We start from the raw sequence: 23,199 nt of genomic DNA on the forward strand, positions 1-23,199 counted from the left end.
AGGGGCTGCCGGGGCCTGCGGGTGAACCGGGGGGCGCGGACGGGGGAAGGCCCTCCCGGACACCGCGGCCCCGGGGAGCCGCCAGCCGCCAGCCGCCGCGCCGGGGCCGCCCCGGCTCATTTCCCGGTGCGGCCGGGGGGCAGCGGGGGACACTGGGGTGCACACCGAGGAGACACCAAAGGGAAACCGTGGGGGACACACCGCGGAGACGCCCCCGGGCTCCGGGGGATCCCGTCCTGCTCTGTCCGGGCTCCCGGTGTGCACGACGGGGCGGGCGGGGCGGCCCAGGTGCGCCGGGCGGGGGGTCCTGGTCCCGCCCGTGCCGCTGCCGCCGCGGTGCCCCCGGGCGCAGAGCCGCCAGGAACTGCCCCGGGTTTTCCTGCCCGTCCCGTCCCGTCCCGGCGTGGCGCGGGGCCGGGCGCGGCGGGGCGCAGCCCGGGGACCCCGGCCCGGTATCGGTTCTGCTTTCGAGGGAGGCGGCGATTTCGCAGTAACGGGGGGCGGGTGCCACCTGCCCCGGGGATTCCCCACCTGCTGCCGCCCCATAAGAGCCCGGTGGCGGCGCCGGTGGCGGCACCGACCGGCTATGGCCCCTCTCCGCCACCTCTGCCTCTGCCTCCCGCTGCTGCTGCTGCTGCCGCCGCCCGCGGCCCCGGCCCCGGCCCCGGCCCCCCGCACCGACTGGGCCGCCTGCAGGAGCCTCTCCCTGGAGCTGTCGCAGCGGCTGATGTCCCTCAAGGAGCCGCACCGGGTCCTGGTGAGCGCGGGGTCCTCGGCTGGGGGGACCCGGGGGTCTACGGGCTCCAGAAGGTGCGGGGCATCCCAGCGGGAGGGGTGCCCCGAGCGTGCAGGCTGCCGGGGGAGGGGTGGCACAGGGGACATGGGGACCCCACTGACAGCCGCGCTAACAGGAGGACACGCACCTGAGTGAGGAGGACCCTGAGAACTGGCCTCCCCGGATCCGCTGCAGCGACGCCTGTGACCCCTCCACACTGGACACCAACAATACGGTACCAGGGGACATGGGGTGGTCAGGGGCTGTGGCAGGACGGCCAGGGAGCTGAGGGTGCTTGGGGGGGGGGGGGGCACATGAGCCCAGGGGGCATGCCTGGGGGTCTCAGGAATGCCCGGGGGATGTGCCCAGGGTTCCCAGGGCTGCCTGGGGCTCCCAGGGATGCTGAGGGACGCATCTAGGGTCCCCTAGGGGTGCCTGGTAGTCCCAAGGAAGGCTGAGGGACGTCCCCGGGGCTCCCAGGGGTGCTGGAGGTACCCAGGGGTGCCCAGAGGTCCCAGGGGTTATGTGCAGGGGTCCCTGCGCCCCAGCTCATGCCCGCCCTCCCTGCAGCACTGCCTGCAGCGCATCCTCCAGGGGCTGAAGCACTACCGGGACCTGCTGGGCTCTGACATCTTCACCACCCGCCCCCTGCACCAGCTGCAGGCCACGCTGAACCAGCTGCTGGACCAGCTGCTGGCTCCCCACCAGGTGAGGGTCCAGGGGGCCCGGGGGTCCAGAAGGGGGTGGCAGCCCTGCAAGGGCTCGTTTCCTCAGGGGCCAGGGAAGTGGGCGCCCATCAGCCGCAGCCTCAGGCCCCCCTAATCCCACTCTCCCCGCAGCAGGAGCGCAACGAGCCCCACCACCACCACATGGAGCCCAGCGAGGCCTGGGCCCGCCCGTTGCTGCAGCGCCTGGCACTCCAGCGGCTCCAATCCTTCACCGCCATCATGGGCCGTGTCTTCACCCACAGCGCCAGCCCGCACTGAGGCCGCCCCGCTGCGGCCCCACCAACTATTTATTCCCCTGTGCTCCAAGGGGCTATTTATGTGTGATGCTCTCTATTTATCTCAGGTATTTATGAGTTTCTAATAAAGCCCTTAAGGGAACGAGTGGCTCCCCATATATGGTGTGACCCGGGTCTGCCGGAGGCAGTGCAGGCAGCACAGGCAGCTGGGGCAGGAAGAGGTTTATTTACAGGGGGGCTGCAGGGAGTCACTGGAAGTCGTTGGCATCGATGTGGAGTGGGGGGAAGTCAGCAGCGAAGAGGGAGCTGACGGTGGGCAGCACTGCATCCTCGGGCTGCGGCAGGAATGGGTCGTGGGGGTCCAGGAGCGCGGCCCTGCCTGAAGAACGGGGAGACGTCAGTGCCAAGGGGATGCCCGTGTTGTCCCCACTCCCAGCTCCGACACTCACCCGCCAGCCCAGGGCCCAGCCCCCCATCCACGGGCTCCAGTGTGTCAGGCATCAGGTCTGCCACCTCCAGCGTCTCCAGCGTCCCCGAGCCTGGCTCCAGCTCTGCAGCAAGCTGCAGGAGCTCCTGCACGTCTGCGCTCCCAGGCAGCAGCTCCAGGTCCCTCAGCTCCGGTGGCAGCATCTCCTGCCCCTCAGGGACCAGCGGCTGCTCCACAGCTCCCGGCACTGGCAGCAGCAGTCCCGTGTCTGCAGGTCCCACTTGCTGCAGCATCCCTGCATCCCCAGCCACCGGCTGCAGCACCTCCAGCCTTGTAGGCAGCACCTGCAGTGTCCCTAAGCCCCCTGGTCCCACCTGCAGTGTCCCCTGGCCCTCGGGGACTAGCTGCAACACCAGCTGTGGCTCCACAGCCCCATGTCCCACTTGCTGTGTCCCCTGGTCCTCAGGTCCCACGTGCTGCAGCACCCCCAAACCCCTGGGCAACACCTGCAGCGTCCTCACACCTCCTGGTCCCACCTGCAGTGTCCCCTGGCCCTCAGGGACCAGCTGCAGCACCAGCTGTGGTTCTTGGTCCCCAATCCCTGGCTGTAGCATCGCCGAGACCCCCGATCCCACCTGCAATGGCTGTGGTGGCTCCAGGCCTTGGGGCCCTGGCTGTAGTGTCCCTGAGCACCCAGGCTGTTGTGCCTCTGGGCTCATGGACATCACCTGCAGTGTCCCTGGGCTCGAGGGCTGCAGCGTCCCTGGGCTCCTGGCCTGCAGGGTCCCTGGGCTCCTGTCCATCACCTGCAGCATGCCCAGATTCCCAGAGGTGACCTGTGGCGTCCCCAAGCCCCCAGGCGGCAGTGGTTCCATGCCACCAGGCTGCTGTGTCGACAGGCCACCGGGCTGCAGCTGCAGCGTGTCCAGGTTTTCTGTGGCCACCACCAACTCCTCTTCTGTCTGCCATGACTCATTCGCCTGCCTACAGGGAGAGATGGTGGGTCAGGGTCAGGGTACAGGGACACGAGGCTGTGAGCAAGGGGGTGCCCCTTCCCATGGGGCCACAGCGGAACCGAGGCATCCCCCTGACTCACCTGGAGGACACACGGATGAGGCGTCGGTTCAGGTATTTCTTCTGCTCCGTTAGGTTCCCTGGGGACAGAGAGGAGAGGTTGGAGGGGGTTGTGGGCACCTCCCCAGCACCGCACCGTACCACGCTGTGCCGTACCCTCCTGCCGCTGGCTGTAGTAGGGCCCAAAGGCCTCGTCGCGGGCGGTGTCCGGGTACAGGAACTGGAGGGGGTTCTCAGGGACATTCTCCTCCACCAGCAGCTGGTAGTCACGGATGATGTCGGGCAGGGCCAGGGATGCCAGCTCTGCCGTGGTGTAGGGAACCACAGCCCGGAAAGCAGGGGGCCCTGCGGGGTGTGGGGCAACCAGAATCAGCCCCCAGGGCAGGCCTGAGGCCAGGGTGAGGGTCCGGACGCCAGTGGCGGGCACGCTCACCACTCTCAGGGTGCTCCACCCAGGTGCAGGTGACCCCGCCGAGGATGCTCTCACTGAACCGGATCAGGAACGTCCCTGTCCGCTTCCCCTTCAGCAGCTTCTTCTCTTGCTTCCGGCTCACGAAGCCCAGGATGAGCCTGGGGGAGGCACTGTCAGCCCTGTGGGACCCCAGCCCCCCTGGACCCCCAGCCCCACTCCTACCCATCCTTCCAGAGCTGCTTGAGGTGCTCCTGAAGCAGCCCCAGGATGCCGTCCAGCCAGGCCCAGAAGGAGAAGCCGGAGGCACCGTCCTGTGGGAGAGGGTGGGTGAGTGGGGCCGGGCAGGGGACAGTGGGACAGGGACACAGTGGGACAGGCACTGCTCACCTTGGAGAACTTGGGCCAGGTCAGGGTGCTCTCCGGAGGCGGCTTCGAGCCTTGGAGGTGAGAGCAGGGTGAAGGGGGCAGATGGCCCCAGTCCTGGCTTCAGGGGCTCGGTGGAGAGGGGGGCTTGGGGCTGGCGCCCAGCCTTACCGAAGAGCTTCTCGGCCAGCATGAGGAGGTGCTCCCTGCTCAGGCCCCGCTCGGCCACGCTCTCGAACTGCCAGCTCAGCACCTCAGCCAGCCGGGGCCAGGGCGCCGGGGGAGGCTTGGAGAAGAACTGTAGGTCCTGTGGAAGATGGGATGAGCGGGGCTGGGGGCGTGTGGCAGGGGACAGGGACGCGCACTGGGGCAGGGACTGGGGACAGGAACCTGGGACAGGACACTGGACATAGACTGGGCAAGGAGCAGGGATGGGGATGGGACACCAGGACCAGGGTGGGGGAGACAAGGCAAGGGGGAGCAGGGCCGGGGGCAGCAGGGTTGGCGCAGGGCTGGGGAGGAGTCCCACTCACCTCAGGGTTGCTGCTGAGCATGTTGAACCAGAGGATGGAGGCCCAGGCACTGGAGAGCTGGTTGTTGTTTGAGATGATGACGAAGGGCAGCGTGGAGGTCTGCGGGTGGAGCAGGGGTCAGGCTGGCAGCCCTCAGGCCCCCGGCCTCCCCCCCAGCCCCCAGCGCTCACCTCCAGCTCCAGCTCCAGCCCGCAGTAGGCATACGCCAGCGTGAAAGTGATGAGGTGCAGCTCCTCCGTCACGACCAGGGGACCCTGAGCAGAGGCAGCACCGTGGGGCACCGTGGCGGCACCAGCCGCCCCTGCGCCCCCACAGCCCCCAGCCACATACCCACCTCGCCAGCGCCTTTGCCGCCCTTGCCCGACCTGCTGTCTTTCTGCTCCTTCAGTGTCTGCGGGGCAGGAGAGAGTCAGCCCGGGCTGGGGGCTGGGGCTGGGCCAGGGTCCTTGCCCTGTTCCCCTGCCCCACAGAGGACCCAGGGGTCCGGGCAGGGGCCCCTACAAGGTACTGGAAGTCGCAGACCAGCCCGTCCTGGGGACTGTCCCCTGCCAAGAGGGTTTTGCTGCTTGACGTCAGGATGTTGAACTTGCGAAACCTGTGGGGCAGACAGGCCACAGGTAGGGGTCTGAGACCCCCAGGGGTGCACAGCCCTGTCTGCTGTGGTTGGCACTCACTCAGCTCTCACCCTTTTATCTTAGGGGGGTCCCTGCAAAAGACAACAGGGTGTCAGGGGGGAGCGGGAGCCTGGGACCTCTGTGGCCAGGCAGGGTGACCCACCCCGGGGGTCCCAACCTGTCAATGTGGATCTTGGCCTCCATGCGGTGGTTGCGGTCGTGGAGGCGGACGAGCAGGCGGGCGCGGGCAGAGAACTTGCTGGCCGTGCGCAGCACCAGCGGGCGCTTGCAGGCGTTGGGCATGCTGGGCTGCTGCTCTACCACAAAGGCCCTGGGGGCACCGGGAGGGTCAGGGCTGCCCCGGCCCCAACCCCCCTGACCCCCCACACCACCCCCACCTCTGCAGCAGGTAGTTGAGCTGCTCCTGCAGCCGCCGCTCCAAGAGGGGGGTCTCTGCCTTCAGCGGGTCCCTCTCGTAGGTCACTTTCTGCCGCAGGTCCCCCAGCGCCCGCAGCAGCTGCAGCAGCTGGAATAGCCCTTGGCCCAGCTCCGTGAACCTGCAGGTGCCGTGGGGCTCAGCGGGGGCCGGCTGCAGCCCCCCCAATCCCCCTCCCATCCCAGCCGTACCAGGTCTCCAGCAGGCGCAGGTGGGTGTTGGCAGGGGCCCCCAGGCAGGCACGCTGCTGCCGTTCCCGCCAGGCCTCCAGCTCCTGCTGCAGGAAGTCCTGCAGGGTCTCACTGCGCCCCAGAAGCTGCTGCATCTGAGCCAGCACCTCCTGGGGGGAGACGAATGCCTGAGCAGGGGGGTGTAGGGCAGCCATGGCCCCCACAGCCCAGCCCTGACCCCCTCTCACCCGCCGCTGCCGGTCCAGGATCTGCAGCTTGGCCTGGAGGGCTTGGATCTGCTGGGCATACTGGGGGTCGTTGGTCCTGTTCTCGCCTGCGGGCAGGGGGTGAGGAGGGTTGGGGGGCGCAGGGCAGTGCCATCCCGTGTCTAGCCCTGGGGTGGGCAGGACTGGGCCTTACCTGGCTGGTAGTGCACCTTGAAGCAGAAGTCAAAGGTGTCCTGCAGGTCCTCCAGGTGCCGGAAGGTGCGTTCAGCCTCCTGGGGGCAGAGGAGGGTGAGGGGCCAGGCAGCCCCCGGGGGTCTGGGGGGTCCAGGGGGGGACTCTTACCTGCAGGGCCACGTGGAACTCGGCCAGGCGCCGCTGGATCTGCTGCTCCCGGTCGCTCTCCGGGGGTGCGCTGGGTGCCACGGCGGCCCCCCCCTGCAGAAACACAGGGCATGGGGCAGCAGCCAGCAAGGTCCTGTGGGGCGGTGGGGGACCTCACCCTACCTGCCCCCTGGTTTGTGCCAGGCGCAGGATCCGCTGCTCCTCCTGCAGCAGGTTAGCCACCAGGTTGGCAAACTTCTCTGGGGACTCCTCAAACTCGGCCTGCGGAGAGCCTGGTGGGGTCAGTGGGGCTCAGAGACCCCCAGCCCCCCCAGCCCAGCACCCCCACCCACCTGGAGGTCACGGCGGGCCTTGCGCAGGTTGTGTTTCAGCATGAAGTCCTCATCGCCCAGCCCCGGGCTGCCCAGACGCTCACCCAGCAGCGCCAGCAAGGAATGGAAGAGCATCCGGGCATGGGAAGAGAGCGGCTCGGCCGCCTGGCGCCTGCGGTACCACGGGCTCAGCGCCAGCCCGGCACACCCCAGCCGGCACACCCCCCAGCCCTGGAGCCCCCGGTTACCAGTTCTGGTCCTCGATCCATGCAGCCAGGCACTGCCGCACTACCATGGGCAGCATCGCCCCCGCGTACAGCTGGTGGACCTGCTCCAGGTAGGCATTGGCCAAACTCTGCACCTCCTGCCACTGCGCCATGCTGGGGGGTTGAGGGGCATCAGGGGCGCCCCACGGACCCCCCAGCCACAGCACAACCGGAGGATATGAAACCAGTGCCCGTGTGCCCGTGCCCGATGGGCATCCCTGCACCCCGCGTACCTGCCTGCAGCAGGGTGGTCTCACAGGTGCCCCAGCTCGGGCTGGGCCACAAGAGCGCTGCAGCCTGGCAGCCCCGTCCTGCGCCAGGAGGAAGACGTGAGCAGGGGCAGAGGTTTCCTACCCGGGGCCGGTACCGGGGGGCCAAGCTGTCACGAGCTGCAGGGGCCAGGGGCACAGGCACCCCCCCCATGCATCCCCTGTGCAGTATCCCAGGCCCCCTCCCCAGAGGCACCCCTGGTCTCCCCTTGCACCCCGACACAGGTTCCCTGCACCCCAAGCGCCCCCTGTCGGGGTCCCGTGGGGTGGGTGCCCCTAAACACCCCCCACCCCCAAGGGACCCCTCCCCGAGGGCAAACCCTCCGTGCCCCAACCGGGATCCCCTATCTGCACCCCCCAGTCACGGCCCCGGCAGAGCTCCCCGCCCCCGGAGCGGCGCCCCGCAGACGGGCGCCCCTGAGGATGCGACCCCCCGGGACCCCCCGGGACCCCCCGGGACCGCCCCCCCCCCCGGCGCCGCTCTCCCACCTCGGCGGCTCCCGGCTGCTGAGGCAGGAAGGCGCCAGAGGCCACGCCCTCTCCCTGTTCTACGCGGCGATTGGCGGAGGGCGGCGGCGAGGCCACGCCCCCCGGCCAGGAGACGGGCGTTCCAACGGAGTTGCCCGCTTCCCCGAAATGACGTCAGGGGGCGGGGCCGGGGGGCGGGGCCAGGGGGGACCTCGGCGGAGGAAACGGAAGAGCCGGTCCGGGACGGGCCGTGGGGACAGAGCCACTGGGACAGGGGGACAGGGCCGTGGGGACAGGGAGAGGCCGTGAGGACAGGGGGACAGGGCCGTGGGGACAGGGAGAGGCCGTGAGGACGGGGGACAGAGCCTTGGGGACAGAGGGACAGCCCATGGGGGCTGAACCATGAGGACAGGGAGAGGCCATGGGGACAGGGACAGGCATGGGGACAAACTACGTGGCCATTGGGATGAGGACAAGCTGTGGGGACAGCGCTGGGGCCATAGGGACGGGGCTGGGCTAAAGGGACAAGCCTTGGGTGCAGGGACAGGCCGTGGGGAGCAGGCCAGGCTGTAGGGCCAGGGCTGCGGGAGCCAGAGCTGGGCAGGGCACACTGGGCGGGACAGGGACAGGGATGGCTGCTACCATGTCGCTCAGGCAAGGCCTCGCCGCGGGGCCAAGGTCCCCGTGCCCCAGGGCAGGGCAGCCCCGCATCGATCCAGTTCTGGCCCCCCCCAACAGGGACACGGACACGGAACTAGCCGCCGCACAGGGCCTTTATTCAGACAATGACGACCGGGCCGCTGTGGGCGGTGGGGGCCGGTAGGGGGTCCCCATCCGACGTGAAGTAGCTGACGAGCGCCCGCACACCGGCCTTGAGCCCCGGCTGCAGCCCCAGCTGCAGCCCCAGGGCCACAGGGCCGCCTGTGCCGGCGGCGAGGGCAGCCAGGCTGGCGTAGCCCAGGTCCTCGGCAACCTCCAGGGCCCGCGTGGAAGCCAGGGCCCTGCAGCCCTGGAAGGCATAGTAGAGGCTGGTGCCCAGGCTGTAGAAGGTGCTGACGCCCGGCACCCACTCCAGCACCCTGTGGGCCTCCTCCTCCCCCGACGGGTTGCAGGCGTCCTCATACTCCCGCCGGTGCCGGGACTGGTGCCGGGTGGCTTGGCCGCACGTAGGCAGCCAGGCTCGGGCCCTGGCCCCTAGGAGCACCCGGAGCCCCTCAGCCGTGACCGGCGCCCTGGGTGGAGTGGGGTGGGCGCTGGCCGTGGGGCCCTGGGGCTGGGTGGGTGCCACGCAGGGCTGCACCAGGCTGAGGAGGAGGGGCAGCACCTTGGAGGCTGGGGCGCCCCGCAGCTGCGCCAGCCCCCGCAGCAGCGCGGCGGCTGCGGCGGGACCCAGCTCCCGGGACAGCCCCAGCACCTCTGCCTCGGCCTGGGGCCCGCAGGCAGCCCCGCTCAGCGCCAGGGCCATGGCGGCGCGGGCCAGGGCACGGGCCAGCGGCGGGAGCTGGGCGAAGCCGGGCAGAGCCTCGGGCCGCAGGTCCTGGCACAAGACCCCATGTCCCGGCAGGGCCTGTGGTGGGACATGCTCTGCCAGCTGCACCAGCAGCGCCCGTGCCGCAGCCTGGTCACGGGCAGCCGGCCCGGGGGGGACGGCCGAGAGGGTGCTGCCCCCCACGCTGAGGAGCAGGAGGAAGAGCAGAGCCTGGGCCATGGCAGCGGCTCCAGGACAGCCTGTGGAGGCAGGAGAAGGGGCAGAGCCCTGTCAGCCCCCCGTGGCCGCAGCCCCTCAGCCCCCTGGCTCACCTGCTCACCGACGGTGGTGTCCCCGGCCCCGTGTGCCACCCCCTACACCCCCTTTATAGCCGCTCTTATCAGGAGGTATTGCAACATGCAGGGCCTGGCCCTGTCCGCCAGTACGGGGACAGGGCACCTCCCTGGGGACAGGGCAGCTCACAGCCCCAGGGACCCAGCCCACAGACCAGGCAAGGCCAAGAGCTGCGCTTATTTATTTGGTCTCTTTCCAAATTTAAAAGGCATTAAGGAAAGAAAAAAAAAAAAAACCTGACAGAAAAGAGGGAGGCTGGGGTAAAACAGGGACATGGAGACACCAGGACAGACACCGTGGAAGGGGACAGGGAGGAGAGCTGCCACTTGCTTTCGCAGCACCTTTAAAAACAGTTTTAAAACCTGCAAAAATCCTAGAAAACAGGCCAGGGCCTGGGCGCAGGGAAGGGGGAACCCCTCAATCATCCTCCTCTTCCTCCTCTACAAGGCGGACGCGCTTCCGCCTCCCCAGGGGCTGCAGGTCCTCCTCCTCATCCTCCTGGGAGCTGGGGGCTGCAGGGGCCGGCTCTGCGCCTGCGGGTGGAGGGAGCGGGGAAGGGGCTGACCCCCCAGCTAGGGGGAACAGGGGTACACGTCTGCCCCCCCCCATCTCCCCATCACCAGGGATGTGGCAAAGGGGCTGGGGACAGGTCAGCCGGGACACAGCAGCACCCCATGCCCAGCTCCTGGTGATACCCAGAGCACCACAGGGGAAGAGCCGCTGCAGCCCCCCAGGAGAGAGCAGAAGGGCTCAACACACCTGAGCTCCCATCGTCCTCGCTGTCAAGCTCCCGTCGCCTCTTGGTGCCTGGCTGCACCGGGCTGGGGACAGGAACAGGCTCCTCACTGCAGCAGTGGGGACAGGGGTTGGCACTGCTCAGCCCCACGCTGGGAGAACCCAAATTCCTTCCCCAGTCAGGGATAGGACCCCCAGAGTTGGGGACAGGAGCCCCCCAGAGTCAGGGAGAGGATCCAGCTGCGGGGCTGGGGCACGGGAGCCCGTTCTCACCTCTCCGAGTCCGATCCCTGCCCTGCCGGCAGCTGCTCTGCTAATGGGCACAAGAGCGGCTCAGGACTGGTCCCCCACTCTGGGTGATGCCAGCCTGGCTCCCACACCCCCACAGCCCAGCCCCTCACCTGGACCGGGGTCTTGGGGGCACCTGGGTGGCTCCAGCAGCCCCTGGGGGGATGCTGGGGGGTCGGGGCCGTGGTGGGCGATGGAGGCGGCTGCACGGCGGAGCTGCTGCGGGGTGAGGGCTGCTGGGATGCGCCAGAAGGATTCCTGGGCAGAGAGGAGAGATGCTGCAGGGCTGCACCAGGAGCGACGGATGGGGACATGGAGACAGCAACAGGGACACGGAGACAGCGACGGGGACCCCACCTGCTCGCTGGCAGGGGGCCGGAGCCCCAGCTGCCGCAGCAGGGCCCGGAAGCGCCGGTCCTCCATGGCGTCCTCATTCTCCTCCGAGAGCGGCACCAGCGGCACTGGGTGGGATACACCTGAGCAGAGACCACCATCAGCCTGGCCCTGGCCCCCACCCTGACCCCCTGCCCCTGCCCACTCACCGTCCTCCTCGCGGTCCCCGGCCGTCCTCCTCAGGCAGTTCTCCAGCCACCGCAGGGGCCCAGCCAGGCCTAAGGACAGGGGAGGGTGAGACAGGATACGGCCCCGGAGCCAAGCCCGACCGGGGGGCTCAGAGCCCCTCGCCCACCTTCCTGATGCAGACGATGCGCCAGGCCCTGCCCTGCCCCTTCCTCAGGTGCCCAGTCCTCCTCCATGGGGCCTTCCTCTGCTTCATCCTCCTCCTCCTCCTCCTCCTCACTGTCCCTGTCCTCTGCTGAGCTATCCTGGGCCGGCACCGCCGGGGTGCCTGCCACATCCTGCAGGGACAAGCAGTGTGTGGGTGCCCGAGATGGGGCAGGACCCGCTGGGCACAGCCCAGGCCCCCAGAGCTCCCCGTACCGGCCCAGGGCCATGCCCCTTCCTCCGGCGCTTCTTGTACAGCTCCTTGCGCTCCGACACCAGCCCCAGACCCAGCAGCTTCTCCACCACACGAGCCCGCGACCGCCGCGCCGTCAGGTGCTTCATGATGTTCCCCAGGATGTCTGAGGGGAGGGGGGTCAGGGCAGGGGGGCTATGGGGGGCTGCCCCTCCCAGCCAGCCAAGCCCTGCTCACCCTCTGAGCCCTGGAACTCCTCAAAGAGCCGCACCAGCTCCTCCTCCTGCTCCTGCGTCCACAGCACGAGGCCGGTGCCCTTCCTGGGGGGCACACGGCCGTCAGTCCCTACCCTGGGTCGAGGCAGCCACCCCGGCCCAGGGGTCCCCCTTGGGGGTCACCAACCCACCTCTCCCGTGGGAAGTCCTTGGCACTGCTGGCCAGCCCCAGCCGCACCAGCTGCTTCACCACCTGCCTCCGCGTCCGTCCAGGTGCCGGGAGATGGGCCAGGATGGCGGCGATGATGTCCTCGCCTGCGGGAGTGGGAGGCTGCAGGGATGGAGCCCCCGCCACACCCTGGGGCTCCCGCTGCCCCCCACCGTGGGGAGCCCCAGTACCTTCCACCTCCTTGTACTTCCAGTACAGCTCCCGCAGCTCCTGCTCCTCCTGGGGTGTCCAGGGGGGCACCCGGCTCCTGCCAGCCCTGCCCAGAGAGAAAAGGAGGTGAGGAGAGGTGATGGGAGGGCGGCAGCCCCCGCCCCAGCCCCACACTCACCCCTCTCCCTCCTGCAGGGAGCCGTAGCCCTCGGTCATCTCACGGATGGCTGCCGGGGTCTTCCAGAAGAGCAGCTCCACAAAGGCCTTCTTGTTGGTGGCCGCCAGCGCGAAGAACTTGCCCAGGATGAACTTGGCCAATGCCACCAGCTCCTGCAGGTGAAGGGAGGGAAAGAGGGGCTGGGAGATGCTGGGGGAACCCCTCCCTGGGGGCACGGGGGGCTCAGGGGCAGCTGGGCCCCAGCTGACCTGGTGTGCGCCGGCGGCGGGATCGCTGAGGAGGCGGTGGAAGAGGGCGAAGAGGGAGAGCTGGAAGAGCAGGGCCTCCATGTGCAGGTCACGGGCCAGGCGGTGCAGCAGGCGGGCGGCGCAGTGGTTGGTGCGGGGGCTGTTGCGGGCGTACCCCCGCAGCAGCAACACGAGCGCCCGGACCACGGGGGCGCAGGCAAACCTGCCCCAGCAGCCCCGGTGAGTGGGGCCGCCCCAGCTAGTGGTGCCACCCCGGACCCCCGGACCCCCCCATTCCCTCTCACCGTTTCAAGTAGTCAAGGAAGTTGAACTCCTTCTCTGACACCTGCACGGTCTCTCTCTCCTCTTCCTCATCCTCCTCTTCCTCTTCCTCTGGCTCCTCGGCTTCGGGGGGCATGTGCTCTGCAGTGGGATGGTGGTAAGGTCCTGGAGCACGTGTCCCAGAGCCCGCCGCTCCCGGTGCCGCCAGCTGGGGACTCACGGGGCAGGGGAGCAAAGAGGATCTCCTGCAGCAGCCGGGTCTCCTCGAGCGGCCCCGCAGCCGGGGGTCCGAACACGTCCCCTTCGGGCCAGACATCCCTGGGAAGAGCAGGAAAGGCTGGCACTGTGTCCCCAGGCCCCTGCCCGGGCACGCGATGGGAACTGCAGTGCCGGTACCTGGCGGAGCGGAGCAGCCGCAGGGCCTGGGGGGCCTGGGCATCCCGCAGGCACCCCTGGATCCGCAGCAGAGCCTCTGTGCGCTGCTCCTCCACTGGTGTCTCCGAGGCAGCGTCGAAGGGCACCACATCCTCGGGGAGCGTCACCTCACCCTGGGGTGGGATACTGTCACCCTGTGCCTCGCCAAGACACCCAGTGGCCCCTGTGGGGCCGGATCCCTCCCCCTACCTGCAGGCAGGCCTGGAGCTGTGGGGCCAATCCTGCCCAAAGCTCCTCCAGCTCCGCAGTGCTGGGTGGCTGCGGGGCAAGGGATGTGGGTGCCCGTGGCTTCTTCTTCCTCCGCACACGCTTGCTCTGAGGGGTGAGGACAGGGTCAGGAGGTGCTCCCCTGTACCCCAGGGACCCCCCGGCAGGGCAGCTGCATCCCACCTGCACCACAAGGCTAGCACGGCCCCGGCAGAAGCGCTCCAGCATGCGGAGGAAGAGGTGAGCCGTCTCCACCAGGTCCCGCAAGAAGCTGCGTGGCTGCTTGGTCTCATCGAACTTGCGGAAGAGGGCGAGGAAGAGCTCCCGGTACTCCATCAGGTAAAAAATGTTGCCTGGGGAGGAGATGGTCAGCCAAGGACAAGGTCAGACTCCCTGCCCAGGTATGGATGGATGGAGGGAGAGACAGACTCACTCTTGATGACCTGGCTGCTGTCCCGCACTGCCTGCTCAGGGGACCGGTCCATCTCCTCCACCGTTCGCAGCAGCTCCTGGTACGCCTTCAGGGCCAGGTGCATCCTGGGGACAGGCAGCGTCAGGGCAGGACCCCACTCCTGGGGGGGGTCCCAGGCACCCGGAGGGGTCCTAGCCCCCACCTGCGGGCCCAGGTCGCTGCTTCCTTCTTGTCCATCAATGCCATCTCATAGTAGGTGGTGAGGTTCTGCTCGATGAAGTGGAAGGCGCGGATGCCCACTGTCTCCGACACCAGCTCCGGGCGGAAGCCCCGGCGGCGGTTGAAGGCCATGAAGAAGGCGGTAGCCCACAGGTAGTAGGTCTCGTCATGCTGCTGAGCCTTCTCCCGCACCAGCTGGTCCTGGGGATGGCGGGGGGGGGCTCAGCAGGGGTCCCTGAGCCCAGGGAGGGGGTCACAGCCCCCCAGCCCCTCACCTTGACCAGCAGCATCAGGCGGTTGTAGCAGCCTTCCAGGAAGTCCTGGCAGAAGTGGCACAGGAAGAGCCGGACATTGCGGGCAGAGCGGCGCGGGGGCTCGGCCTCGGGGGCTGCCTGACGCCGCCGCGGCACCCGCCGTGTCTCCTTGCCCAGGTCGTGGCTGTAGCTTTTCAGCTGCAGAGGACAAACATAGAACAACCAGACTCGTGCCCCCATGTCATCCCTTTGCCCCCTCACCACATCCCCGTCCCCACACTCACATTGTGCAGTCCCTTGTGGAAGACGACGTCCCGGTCCCCGATTGCCTTCAGGCCCTGCAGGACGTAGGAGCCACCGAAGCGGGAGTGCCTGGGGCAGGGGGACAGGGGCTGAGCGACGCCAGCCCCACCACAGGGGCCGCAGCCTCACCATGGGAGTCCCCCCCACCTCACCTGGATGGGCGCTGCAGCGCTCGAACCCTCTTCTCCGCCAGCTCCCGCTGCCGCAGGGTCTCCAGCTCCCGTGTGTCCTCCCCGTGCTCCGCAGCCGCCTGCCCCTGCCCCAGGGCCGCCAGCTCCTCCGGGCTCTGCAAGCAGTGCCATCAGCACTGCAGGGGGGCTCTGGGGGGGGGTCCCCAGCCCCACTGCCCCCCACCCTGGCTCACCTGGTCACGGAACATGAGGGAGATGATCTCCAGGACGTGCAGGGCCCATTGCTGCTCTGCCTGGGCACTGGCCAGAAACTTGAGCAGGTCGTCCATCCCGCTGATGTGCATCGCCCAGAGCACCCGGTCATGCACGCTGGCATCACCATCCACACCCTGGGGGGCATGGTGGGCAAGGGGGTCTCAGCAGGCAGAGAGTCAGGGTCCCCATGGAGACACCATGGCCCCAGACCTGCTGGGTACCTGGAGATGGGCCCCATCCTGGTACGGTACCTGCTCCTCCGTGGGGTCCGGGGGGACATGCAGCACATTGCGCACCAGCAGTAAGATCCTCTCAATCAGCAGCGTGTCCTCCTCCTGCCGCTGCTCCCAGTCCTGGGGTGATAGAGCTGTGAGGGCTGCCCACGGCACCCATGGGAACCCCAGCCCCGCTCGGCAGGGCTGGACCACACAGTCCCCGGGAGCTGCACGGGGATGCGCGACTCACCAGCTGCAGCAGGTCATAGAGCTTCTCGCTGAGCACCCCAAAAACTTTCTCACTGGCAAAAGCCTGCAGAAAGTCCTGTGTGAGTCTGGGAGTCCCAGGCAGAGCCCCCCACCCAGGGGCTGGGCCAGGGGCCCCTCACTGGGCAGACTCACCTCTTTGTAGGCCTGTAGGTAGGACAGGACCTGGAGAAAGTGGTGCCGGGAGGTGGCATCCGGCGGCACTTTGCCAAAGCAGAGCAGAGCCGGCTGTGTCAGGTTCACCATCAGCCTGTGAGAGGGCAGGGCCGGGGTGTGTGGGACCACCTCTTCATGGGGAACCCCCGCCAGGGCCGCCCCCAGCCCCCCGTCTTGCTCCCCCCGGTACCTGACAATGGCATCAAAGAGCACCTTGTCCTGCGGGTACTGGACCAGGATGGGCAGGAGGTCGTTCTGCAGGATCTGGGCTGCCCCCAGCTGCTGCCGGATGTCCCGCGTCTCGTCCTCATGGCGCAGGTACCGGATCAGGTCCTTGACGCTCTCTGAGAGGGGACGGGCCGTAAGCCCCCGCCGCCCCCGGGCCCCGCCGCCCCCCGCCCCCGCCCCACCTACCCAGGCAGTCGGGCTCCCGGTGGTAGACGTCCCCTTCCAGGTATCCCAGGGCGCTGCAGGTGGCCAGCAGCTCGCAGTTCATCATGTACCAGTCCATACAGCGCGGCGGGACGCTGGGGACCGGGGGCCTTCTGCGGGACGGCCGTCAGCGCCACCGCCGGCTGCCCCCCCCCGCCCCGTTCTGGGGTCCCCCTGGGGCACCGGCCGGCCTCAGGCATCCTCCACCCCTTCCCAGGGCACCGGCCGGCCCTAGTGGCGCGGTTCCCGAGATCGGGGCACCAGCGGGGATTCCCCTTCCCGGGGCACCGGCCGGGCCCGGTGCCCCTCGATCCCGGAGCGCCGGCCGGGCCCGGCCCGTCCCCCACCCCCCAGGCACCAGCCCGGCCCGTCCCCCCCGACACCGACACCGGCCCCGGTGCCCCGGCCCCCCGCGCCCCCCGCGCCCCCCGCGCCCCCCGCCCGGGGCTCACCGAGCGGCCCGGCAGCCTACGCGGAGGCGGCCTTACACAACCGCCCCAGTTCCCGCGGCGAGAGGCCCCGCCCCGCCCGCGGGCTTCAAGCGGCAACAGCTACTGTGCGGTCCCAGTGATCCCCTGCCTCACCTCCCCTGCCGCCCACCACGGGCACGGCGCGATGCCCGCAGCCCCTTCCCCTCGAATACGGCACCCGCGCCGCCCCGCTCCCCTCAAAGCAGTGCTGCGGGGACTCCCCCCGCCGCGGATCACCCTGCGGGAAGGGGAGAGCCGCCTGCGCGGCATTGCCCCTTTAAATGCGGCGCTGACTGCGGCGCAGCCCCTCCCCGGGGCGGGGCCTCTCCGGCGGGCGCGGGAATGGGCGGCTACGGGCGGCGCCTCCCGTCAGGCCCCGCGCGGTTGCCGGGGCGACGCGGCCCCGGTTCGCGCCCGGTTCCCCCGGTGCGTCCCGCCCCTCCCGGCTCACACCCCCCCCCCCCCGGCCCCGGCCACGGCCGCCAGCGGTTACCAAAATAAAAGAGCAGGTTTAATTCACCGAACACAGAACTCCCGCCGCGGCGGGGCGGCCCCGGGCCGGTACGGGCGGCCCCGGTCGGTCGGTGGGGCCGAGCCCCGGTGTCGGGCCCCGCCGCGCCGCACACACACGCACCACACGCACCGCGGCGGCCCCGTCACAGCAAAGCAGCGGGCGGGCGCGGGGGGGGCCGGGCCCGGCCTACAGGCCCTGCGTCTTCAGCTCCAGCGTCTTCAGCTCCAGCGGCTCGGCCGGCGGCTCGGGCGGCGGCTCGGCGGCGGGCGGCTCTCCCTTGAGGGCGGCCAGGCGCTCGGCCAGGCTGCGCGGCCGCGGGCACAGCGCGAACTCGTACAGCACCGCGCCCAGCGCCGCGCCCAGCAGCGGGCCCGCCCAGTACACCTGCCGGGGGGCGGCGTGGGCACCGGCACCGGCGGCACCGGCACCCGCCCCGCCCCGGCCTGCGGGGCCCCGGGCGACCCCGGCTTCGAGGGGTCCGGCGTGGCCGGGGGTTCCCCGGTCGCCCCCCCACATACCCGCGGGGGTCCGGGCGGGCCGCGGGGCACCCCCCTCCCGGCGCGGGGGGTGGGAGGAGGCAGTGTGAGTGAGGGGCGGCCACATCCCCCCGAGATGCTGGGGGGCAGGAAGGGGGGGGGCTCCCCGCGCCCCACCTGTGCAGCCCCCAGCGCCCCGGGGTGCTGCTGTTACCAGGGCGGCTGCGGCAGCTGTCCCCCCTCGGCGGGGACGCCACAGCTGGGACAGGACTGGGACAAGCGGGGAGGGACCTGGAGGGCCCGGGGCAGGATGGGGGGTCCCCCCACCCCACTTACCCAGTGGTTGGTGAAGTTGCGGGTGATGACGGCGGGGGCGAAGGAGCGTGCGGGGTTCATGCCAGCGCCCGTGTAGTGGATCTGCAGGGAGGACAGGGTGGTGGAGTGCCCCGGCAGCCCTGGACACCCTTCCCAGCCCCGGGGGTCACACCAGGGGGGTCCCCGCGGCTGCCCTTACCCCAAAGAGATGGCTCAGGGTGAGGGAGAAGCCGATGGGCAATGCGGCCGAGCCCGGGCGCCCGTCGTGGCGGTCATCGAAGCTGGCCAAGACGCAGAGGACGAACTGGGCGGTCAGGAGCAGCTCCACCACTGTGCCCTGGCCCAGGCCCACGCTGGGGTGCAGCTGTGCGGGGAGGGGGCTCAGCACCCTGCCTGCTCCTGGCCGGCAGCCAGCACCCCACAGAGCTGGTCCCCCATTCCTCTGGCACCCCAAATCCCCACTGCCCCAGCTGTCACCCCCCTCCATGCTCCCAAGCACCTCCTGGCCCCAACTGCCTGTTGACCCCCTCATCATCCCCAGCCCCGCCATACCCCAAACCCCTGCTCACCTCCAAACAAACACCTCCCAGGCACCCAGCCCCCCCATTACTGCCCCATGCCACCCCAAAGCCTCAAACGCCTCCTGACCCACCTAATCCCCCATTAGCCCCCCAGTCCCTCAGCACCCCAAACCCCACAGTCTGCCATTACAGCCCCATGGTACCCCAAACCCCAAAACACCTCCTGGAGCCCCACTCCCCCTCCCCACCCCACAGTACCCCAACCCCTCAAGCCCCCCCAGTCCCTCCCCCACCGCTGCTCACCGCGCTGAGGCCGAGGGTGCCGCGGATGGGGGCTGGCGTCACCCCGTAGAGCACGCCGGCCCCGGCCAGGGCGCCCAGCAGCTGGGCCAGGAGGTAGCCCAGGGCGCGGGGCAGGGAGAGCTGCGAGGCCAGCAGGAAGCCCAGGGTGATGGCCGGGTTGACGTGGCCCCCGCTGACATGGCCCAGCGCCTGCACCAGGGTGGCCTGGGCCAGCCCGAAGGCCAGGGCGGCCCCCAGGACGCTGGGGGGGCCTGGGGCCCAGCGCAGGGAGGCCCCCAGCCCCAGCAGGGCATAGAGGAAGCTGCCCAGGAACTCGGCCAGGATGGCCCTCCAGAAGGAGGACGAGCGCAGCTCCCGCATGGCCTGGCCCCGCTGCCCTCCGTGGCCCCGCTCCCCTCCCCGGGGGTGCCCGCACCCACCTTTATAAGGCCCCCTCTGGCCGGCCCCGGGGGTGGGATCCCACTGCTGCCACCCCCCCGTTAACTGCTTCGCTGCCCGGGGCAGGGGCTGGGTGACACATGGCGAGGTCCCCCCTGCAGGGACCCCCAGGGCAACCCTGCACCCCCAGGATAGTGGGGACACCCCAGAGCTGCACCCCTCAATCCTTGGCGCTGCCTTGCTTGGGAGGGGGGGGGAGCTCTGACCCATAGGTGCCCTCAGTTGGGTTTCAAGGACACCACCACGTTCAGGGGCTGGGGTCAGCACTGAGCCCACCCCCTCATGTTTTGGGGGACAATTTGGGGTGACCCTGCTGGGAACCAGCCTCTCCCAGCCCCACACAGGGGGGCCCTGGGTGCCCCCCCGGGCCAGCCCTGCTGGGGACCACGGGGGCTCCCCCCGCTCCAGCCCTGTTGTCTGCGGGAGGGTTATTCAGCCCGGCTTAGCGGGCGCTAATTCCCCGGCCAGGGGGATTAGGGCTGGGCACGGCCATTGGTGCCTGCAGAAATCTGCCGGGGCTGCAGAGGCCGTGACAAAGGGCTTTGCTGCGCTCAGCGCCCCGGCACGGGACGGGGCGGACGGGGGGTCCCGGCCCCCCGCCCTTGCCACAGGGCCGCTGGGAGGGGGCACCCTCCCGGGGCAGCTGGCATGGGGGCATGGCCCCAAGGGGGGCACAGCCCCAAGGGGGACACAGGGGAAGATCCTGGCATCAGGGTTCCCCCATGCCCCAAGGGCACAGGATGGGGGTCTTGCAGCCACCAAGACCCCCCCGTCCCCCACAGCAACACTCTGCACCCGGCTCTGACCCAAAGCCACCTTTAATCCTCCCAGGAGGAGGGGGCAACTGGGGGGAGGGGGAGGCTGGAGCCATCTGTGCACAGGCCCCCTGGCTCCCCCCATCCTGCCAGGGGGCACCATGCCCTTCATGCCCCATGGAGGTTGCTGGGCTCGGGGACTGGCAGGGACCCGACATTGGGGCTCACGTGCTACCTCCTGTGGGCTGGGTTGGAGCAGGGGGCCAGGGTGGTCAGGCCATGTCCTGGCCCCGCTCGGCCAGGGGGACCGGGGGGCCGCAGGCAGAAGGCGATGAGCGGGATGGGCTGGTGGTCTCCACCAGTGCCACGTCCCGGCAGGCAAGGCAAGCACCCAGCTTCTCCCGGGAGGCACCGGGGGCGAAGACAAACTCGTAGGCGAGCCCGGCCAGCACTGCGCCCAGCACCGGGCCCAACCAGTATACCTGGGGGGGATGCAGCATCAGGGGTGTCCCGGTGGGGGACACACATGTCAGGGGTGCCCTAGGGCCAGGGGGATGCAGGGCCAGGGGCTGCTGGACACTGCCACAGGGGTGGGGGGACCGCAGACCCCACACCACTGATGGGGACTGACTGGAGGAATCTGCTCCAGGCATGAGGAGCCATGGCAGGATCACACATCTAGGATGGGGGGGCCAGGAGGGGCCCATCCCAAGGATGGGGACTTGAGGGGAACCATGCTGTGATGGAGGAACTAGAAGGACCCAAACTGGAGATGCAGCTGAGGGGGACCTGTCCCAGGGGGGACTAGGGGACCCGTGCCAATGAAGGGAAGAGCCCAGGACCCCTGTCCTGGGGTGGAGGCAGGACCGGGGGGACCCACCCTGCAGCTGGGGGCACCTCTGGGGGGGACCAGAGGGTGCTGCCAACTCACCCAGTGGTCGTCCCAGATGCCAGTGACGATGGCTGGCCCCAGCGAGCGTGCTGGGTTCATGCTGCCCCCCGAGAACGGCCCCTGTGGGAGAGGGAGGTCAAGGCTGGCCAGGGTGGGGGCCAGCAGCCCTGGGTGAGGATGGGCAGGGGTCCTTACCGCGGCCAGGGCGCCGGCGGCCACGGCGCTGCCCAGGACCAGCCCGCCCTGGGGGGCCGCCCCGTCGGCAGCAGCAAAGGCAGCCAGTGCCAGCTGGAAGGTGGGGCGAAGGTCTCCCAGGCCAGGGCCTGCCCCGCTGTCCCCGCCACGCTCACCTGCCGTGACAGCCCGGCCTCAGCGCCCCGCCGCCGGGACGGGCACGGGCACGGGGACGGGGACACTCACCCTGGTGACGAGGCTGGTGTCGTCCGGCAGCACCCGGCGGGCGGCGGCGGAGGCCAGCACGGCCCCAGCACACTGGGCCAGGAGCCCGGCGGCCCCACGCAGGGCGCTCAGCTTGCGGGTACAGAGCAGGGCCAGGGTGAGCGCCGGGTTGGCCTGGGGTGCCCCGAGGGTGCAGGCCAACCCCCCGGCCACCAGCCCCCCGGCCAGCGCTGGTGCCAGGGGCCCGGGGGTCGCTGAGGCACCCAGCACCACCCCCACGAAGATGAGCGTCGCTGATGCCTCCGCCAGCACTCCCCGCCAGAAGCGCCCACTCCGCAGCTCCTGGGGGAACAGGGTGACCATGGGGTGCCATGGTGACAGAATGCCTCAGCGATGGGGTGCCATGGTGACGGGACCCCTCAGAAACTGGGTACCACGGTGATGGGGGCGTCTTGGCAATGGGGCACCTTGGCAACAGGGTCACCATGGCAACAGAAGCACCATGGCAATGGGGGCACCATGGCAACAGAGATGGGTGCCACGGCTACTGGGGGTTGTTGTCACAGAGGTGGGGGGGGGCAGGCACCACAACAGGGCTGGGGGGCACCCCAGGAGGGTCACACAGGGACCCTCGTGCTGGAGCTATGTGCTGGGGTGCTGAGAAGACAGACTGGGGGTGGTCCCTATGAGTTGGGGGCTGTTCACCCACCCCCTGGCATGGAGGGACCCTGGGGCCATGGCTCTGGGGGCAAGCGGGGGGCTGAGGGGGAAGGGGCCGGGGCAGTGCAGCTCACAGGGCCTTACCTCCCCGATGGCCATGGCGCAGCTGCAGGGCCGAGGCCAGCATGGAGGATGCCTGGGGTGGGGGCACCTCCCACCCCCCAGCCCTGCCACCCCCTCCCTGGCACTGCCAAACCCCCAGGTGTGGAGAGGGAGGGCCCCATGCTTGGCACAAGGCGCTCCAGGGATGCAGGAGGGGGCTGAGGATGGGGCAGGGCCCCGGGGGTCTGCAGGGGTCGTGGGGTTCGGCTCAGAGCATCTCTGGGTGCCATGGCAATGAGCTGGGACACTTTGGGGTGTTGCCACGACGACCAGCACTGCATCCCTGGGTGAGAGATGAAAGGCAGGGATGAAAGGCTGGGGGGAGTGGAGGGGGGAAGGTGCCTGCCCACAGAGCCAGGAGGGGGGACACGACACCCCCGTGGCCAGCCCTGCCCACACACCAGTGAAGAGAGCCGGGAGGCTGGGGCCGTCCCCGCTGTGCTGGTCCCCAGGGGGGCAGCAGGAGAGGGCTGGGGTGGGGGGGTGCCCCTCCGTCCCTGCCCGCAGGGCGCTGGGCGCCCACGTCCCTGCCAGCTCAGCAGCCCGGCCCCGCGTGTGGGGTGAGTCAGCGGGGTTGGTGCCGAAGGGCCTGGCTCAGCACAGGGCACGCGGGGGCCCCGGCCCTGCTGACGCCCTGCAAAGAGCCAGAACAATCCGCGCCGAGGGCTGCCACAAAGGGGCCGACCCGGCGCCGCGGGGACACGCGGGCGGACGCACGGACACGGAGCGGGGACACGTGGTCTCCGCGCCCCCGCAGACGGGGCCGGCTGGAGGGCAGGAGGGGGGCTGAGGGGGGCCGTTGCAGCTCCCCCAAACCCTTCACCCCCGGGGCCACCCCTGGCACTGCCCCGGCCCCTCGGCTGAGCTTGAGCCAGGCTGGGCACAGCTGGGCCGACCCCCAGGTGCTGCCCCAAGAGTGGTCCGGGGGGACCCCCTGTCCTGCCCTGCAAACCCCTGCGGGACCCTGCATTGTGCCCCTGCCTGACAGAACATCCCGGGGACGCTGTACTGCCCCCCCCGACCCTCAGGGGACCCCCAGGTCTGCCCCTGACCTGCAGGGCCCCCATCCTGCCCCACAGACCCCGCCCCCCACGGATCCCCAGGTGCCCCCCCGATCCCCACTCACGCCCCCCCCGACTCCCCGTCCTGCCCCCCTTAACATCACCCCATCGCGGGGGGGGGTGGGGGGGCGTAACTCGAGGCGCCAAGATGGCGGCCCCCTGCCAGACCTCAGCCGCGGGGCGGAGCCAGCCGGTGTCACGCGGCGGGGGAAGGAGGTGCCAAGATGGCGGCTCCGCCTGACGGGCAGGCGGCG

General features: G+C 70.1%; 6 protein-coding genes across 11 annotated transcripts; 1 reads left to right on the forward strand and 5 right to left on the reverse strand.

Moving 5' to 3' along the window:
* Positions 1–39: 39 nt before the first annotated feature.
* On the forward strand, positions 40–1,842 carry IL23A (interleukin 23 subunit alpha). 2 transcript variants are annotated; one of them, XM_075075927.1, is made up of 4 exons: positions 40–757; positions 912–1,010; positions 1,346–1,483; positions 1,615–1,842. In XM_075075927.1, exons 1-4 carry the CDS (start codon positions 587–589, stop codon positions 1,759–1,761), a joined length of 555 nt encoding a protein of 184 aa, XP_074932028.1. In that variant the 5' UTR covers positions 40–586; the 3' UTR covers positions 1,762–1,842. The 2 variants fall into 2 exon arrangements, with proteins under 2 accessions (XP_074932028.1, XP_074932027.1); XM_075075926.1 differs by having other exon boundaries at positions 485–757; positions 1,618–1,842.
* Positions 1,843–1,946: 104 nt separating this feature from the next.
* On the reverse strand, positions 1,947–7,747 carry STAT2 (signal transducer and activator of transcription 2). 3 transcript variants are annotated; one of them, XM_075075920.1, is made up of 24 exons: positions 7,673–7,747; positions 7,148–7,225; positions 6,897–7,028; positions 6,670–6,820; positions 6,500–6,598; positions 6,338–6,430; positions 6,189–6,267; positions 6,017–6,102; positions 5,790–5,938; positions 5,561–5,719; positions 5,341–5,493; positions 5,234–5,254; positions 5,050–5,143; positions 4,883–4,939; positions 4,719–4,802; positions 4,549–4,647; positions 4,187–4,322; positions 4,040–4,089; positions 3,875–3,963; positions 3,674–3,810; positions 3,397–3,585; positions 3,263–3,320; positions 2,189–3,150; positions 1,947–2,118 (listed from the first exon to the last, which is right to left on the reverse strand). In XM_075075920.1, exons 3-24 carry the CDS (start codon positions 7,025–7,027, stop codon positions 1,988–1,990), a joined length of 3,207 nt encoding a protein of 1,068 aa, XP_074932021.1. In that variant the 5' UTR covers position 7,028; positions 7,148–7,225; positions 7,673–7,747; the 3' UTR covers positions 1,947–1,987. The 3 variants fall into 3 exon arrangements, with proteins under 3 accessions (XP_074932021.1, XP_074932022.1, XP_074932020.1); XM_075075921.1 differs by lacking the exon at positions 7,148–7,225 and having other exon boundaries at positions 7,673–7,714; XM_075075919.1 differs by lacking the exon at positions 7,673–7,747 and having other exon boundaries at positions 7,148–7,280.
* Positions 7,748–8,406: 659 nt separating this feature from the next.
* Positions 8,407–9,545, reverse strand: APOF (apolipoprotein F). The gene is made up of 2 exons (XM_075075565.1): positions 9,452–9,545; positions 8,407–9,379 (listed from the first exon to the last, which is right to left on the reverse strand). The coding sequence occupies exon 2, from the start codon at positions 9,357–9,359 to the stop codon at positions 8,430–8,432; it is 930 nt and encodes a 309-aa protein (XP_074931666.1). The 5' UTR covers positions 9,360–9,379; positions 9,452–9,545; the 3' UTR covers positions 8,407–8,429.
* Positions 9,546–9,631: 86 nt separating this feature from the next.
* On the reverse strand, positions 9,632–16,579 carry TIMELESS (timeless circadian regulator). Of its 3 annotated transcripts, none has more exons than XM_075075563.1 (30): positions 16,432–16,579; positions 15,962–16,092; positions 15,738–15,891; positions 15,527–15,641; positions 15,375–15,437; positions 15,161–15,262; positions 14,888–15,043; positions 14,676–14,809; positions 14,505–14,592; positions 14,242–14,418; positions 13,950–14,167; positions 13,769–13,872; positions 13,519–13,688; positions 13,318–13,443; positions 13,090–13,241; positions 12,914–13,011; positions 12,717–12,834; positions 12,433–12,634; positions 12,185–12,336; positions 12,027–12,112; positions 11,819–11,942; positions 11,650–11,732; positions 11,436–11,578; positions 11,185–11,353; positions 11,039–11,107; positions 10,854–10,972; positions 10,610–10,754; positions 10,482–10,518; positions 10,233–10,318; positions 9,632–10,006 (listed from the first exon to the last, which is right to left on the reverse strand). In XM_075075563.1, exons 2-30 carry the CDS (start codon positions 16,056–16,058, stop codon positions 9,891–9,893), a joined length of 3,603 nt encoding a protein of 1,200 aa, XP_074931664.1. In that variant the 5' UTR covers positions 16,059–16,092; positions 16,432–16,579; the 3' UTR covers positions 9,632–9,890. The 3 variants fall into 3 exon arrangements, with proteins under 3 accessions (XP_074931664.1, XP_074931662.1, XP_074931663.1); XM_075075561.1 differs by having other exon boundaries at positions 10,482–10,521; XM_075075562.1 differs by having other exon boundaries at positions 10,482–10,521; positions 15,962–16,089; positions 16,432–16,502.
* A 365-nt stretch (positions 16,580–16,944) lies between these two features.
* Positions 16,945–19,340, reverse strand: LOC142048549 (lens fiber major intrinsic protein). Its single transcript, XM_075075564.1, has 4 exons — positions 18,579–19,340; positions 17,954–18,118; positions 17,776–17,856; positions 16,945–17,347 (listed from the first exon to the last, which is right to left on the reverse strand). Exons 1-4 carry the CDS (start codon positions 19,224–19,226, stop codon positions 17,150–17,152), a joined length of 1,092 nt encoding a protein of 363 aa, XP_074931665.1. The 5' UTR covers positions 19,227–19,340; the 3' UTR covers positions 16,945–17,149.
* A 175-nt stretch (positions 19,341–19,515) lies between these two features.
* On the reverse strand, positions 19,516–22,897 carry LOC142048551 (aquaporin-2-like). The gene is given in 6 exon segments (XM_075075566.1): positions 19,516–20,253; positions 20,703–20,783; positions 20,859–20,960; positions 20,963–21,013; positions 21,084–21,404; positions 21,867–22,897. Coding segments are annotated over 6 exon segments (780 nt in total). The 5' UTR covers positions 21,882–22,897; the 3' UTR covers positions 19,516–20,043.
* Positions 22,898–23,199: the final 302 nt, after the last annotated feature.

This window comes from Phalacrocorax aristotelis, chromosome 26 (genome assembly GCF_949628215.1).
Source record: "Phalacrocorax aristotelis chromosome 26, bGulAri2.1, whole genome shotgun sequence".
NCBI lineage: Eukaryota > Metazoa > Chordata > Aves > Suliformes > Phalacrocoracidae > Phalacrocorax > Phalacrocorax aristotelis.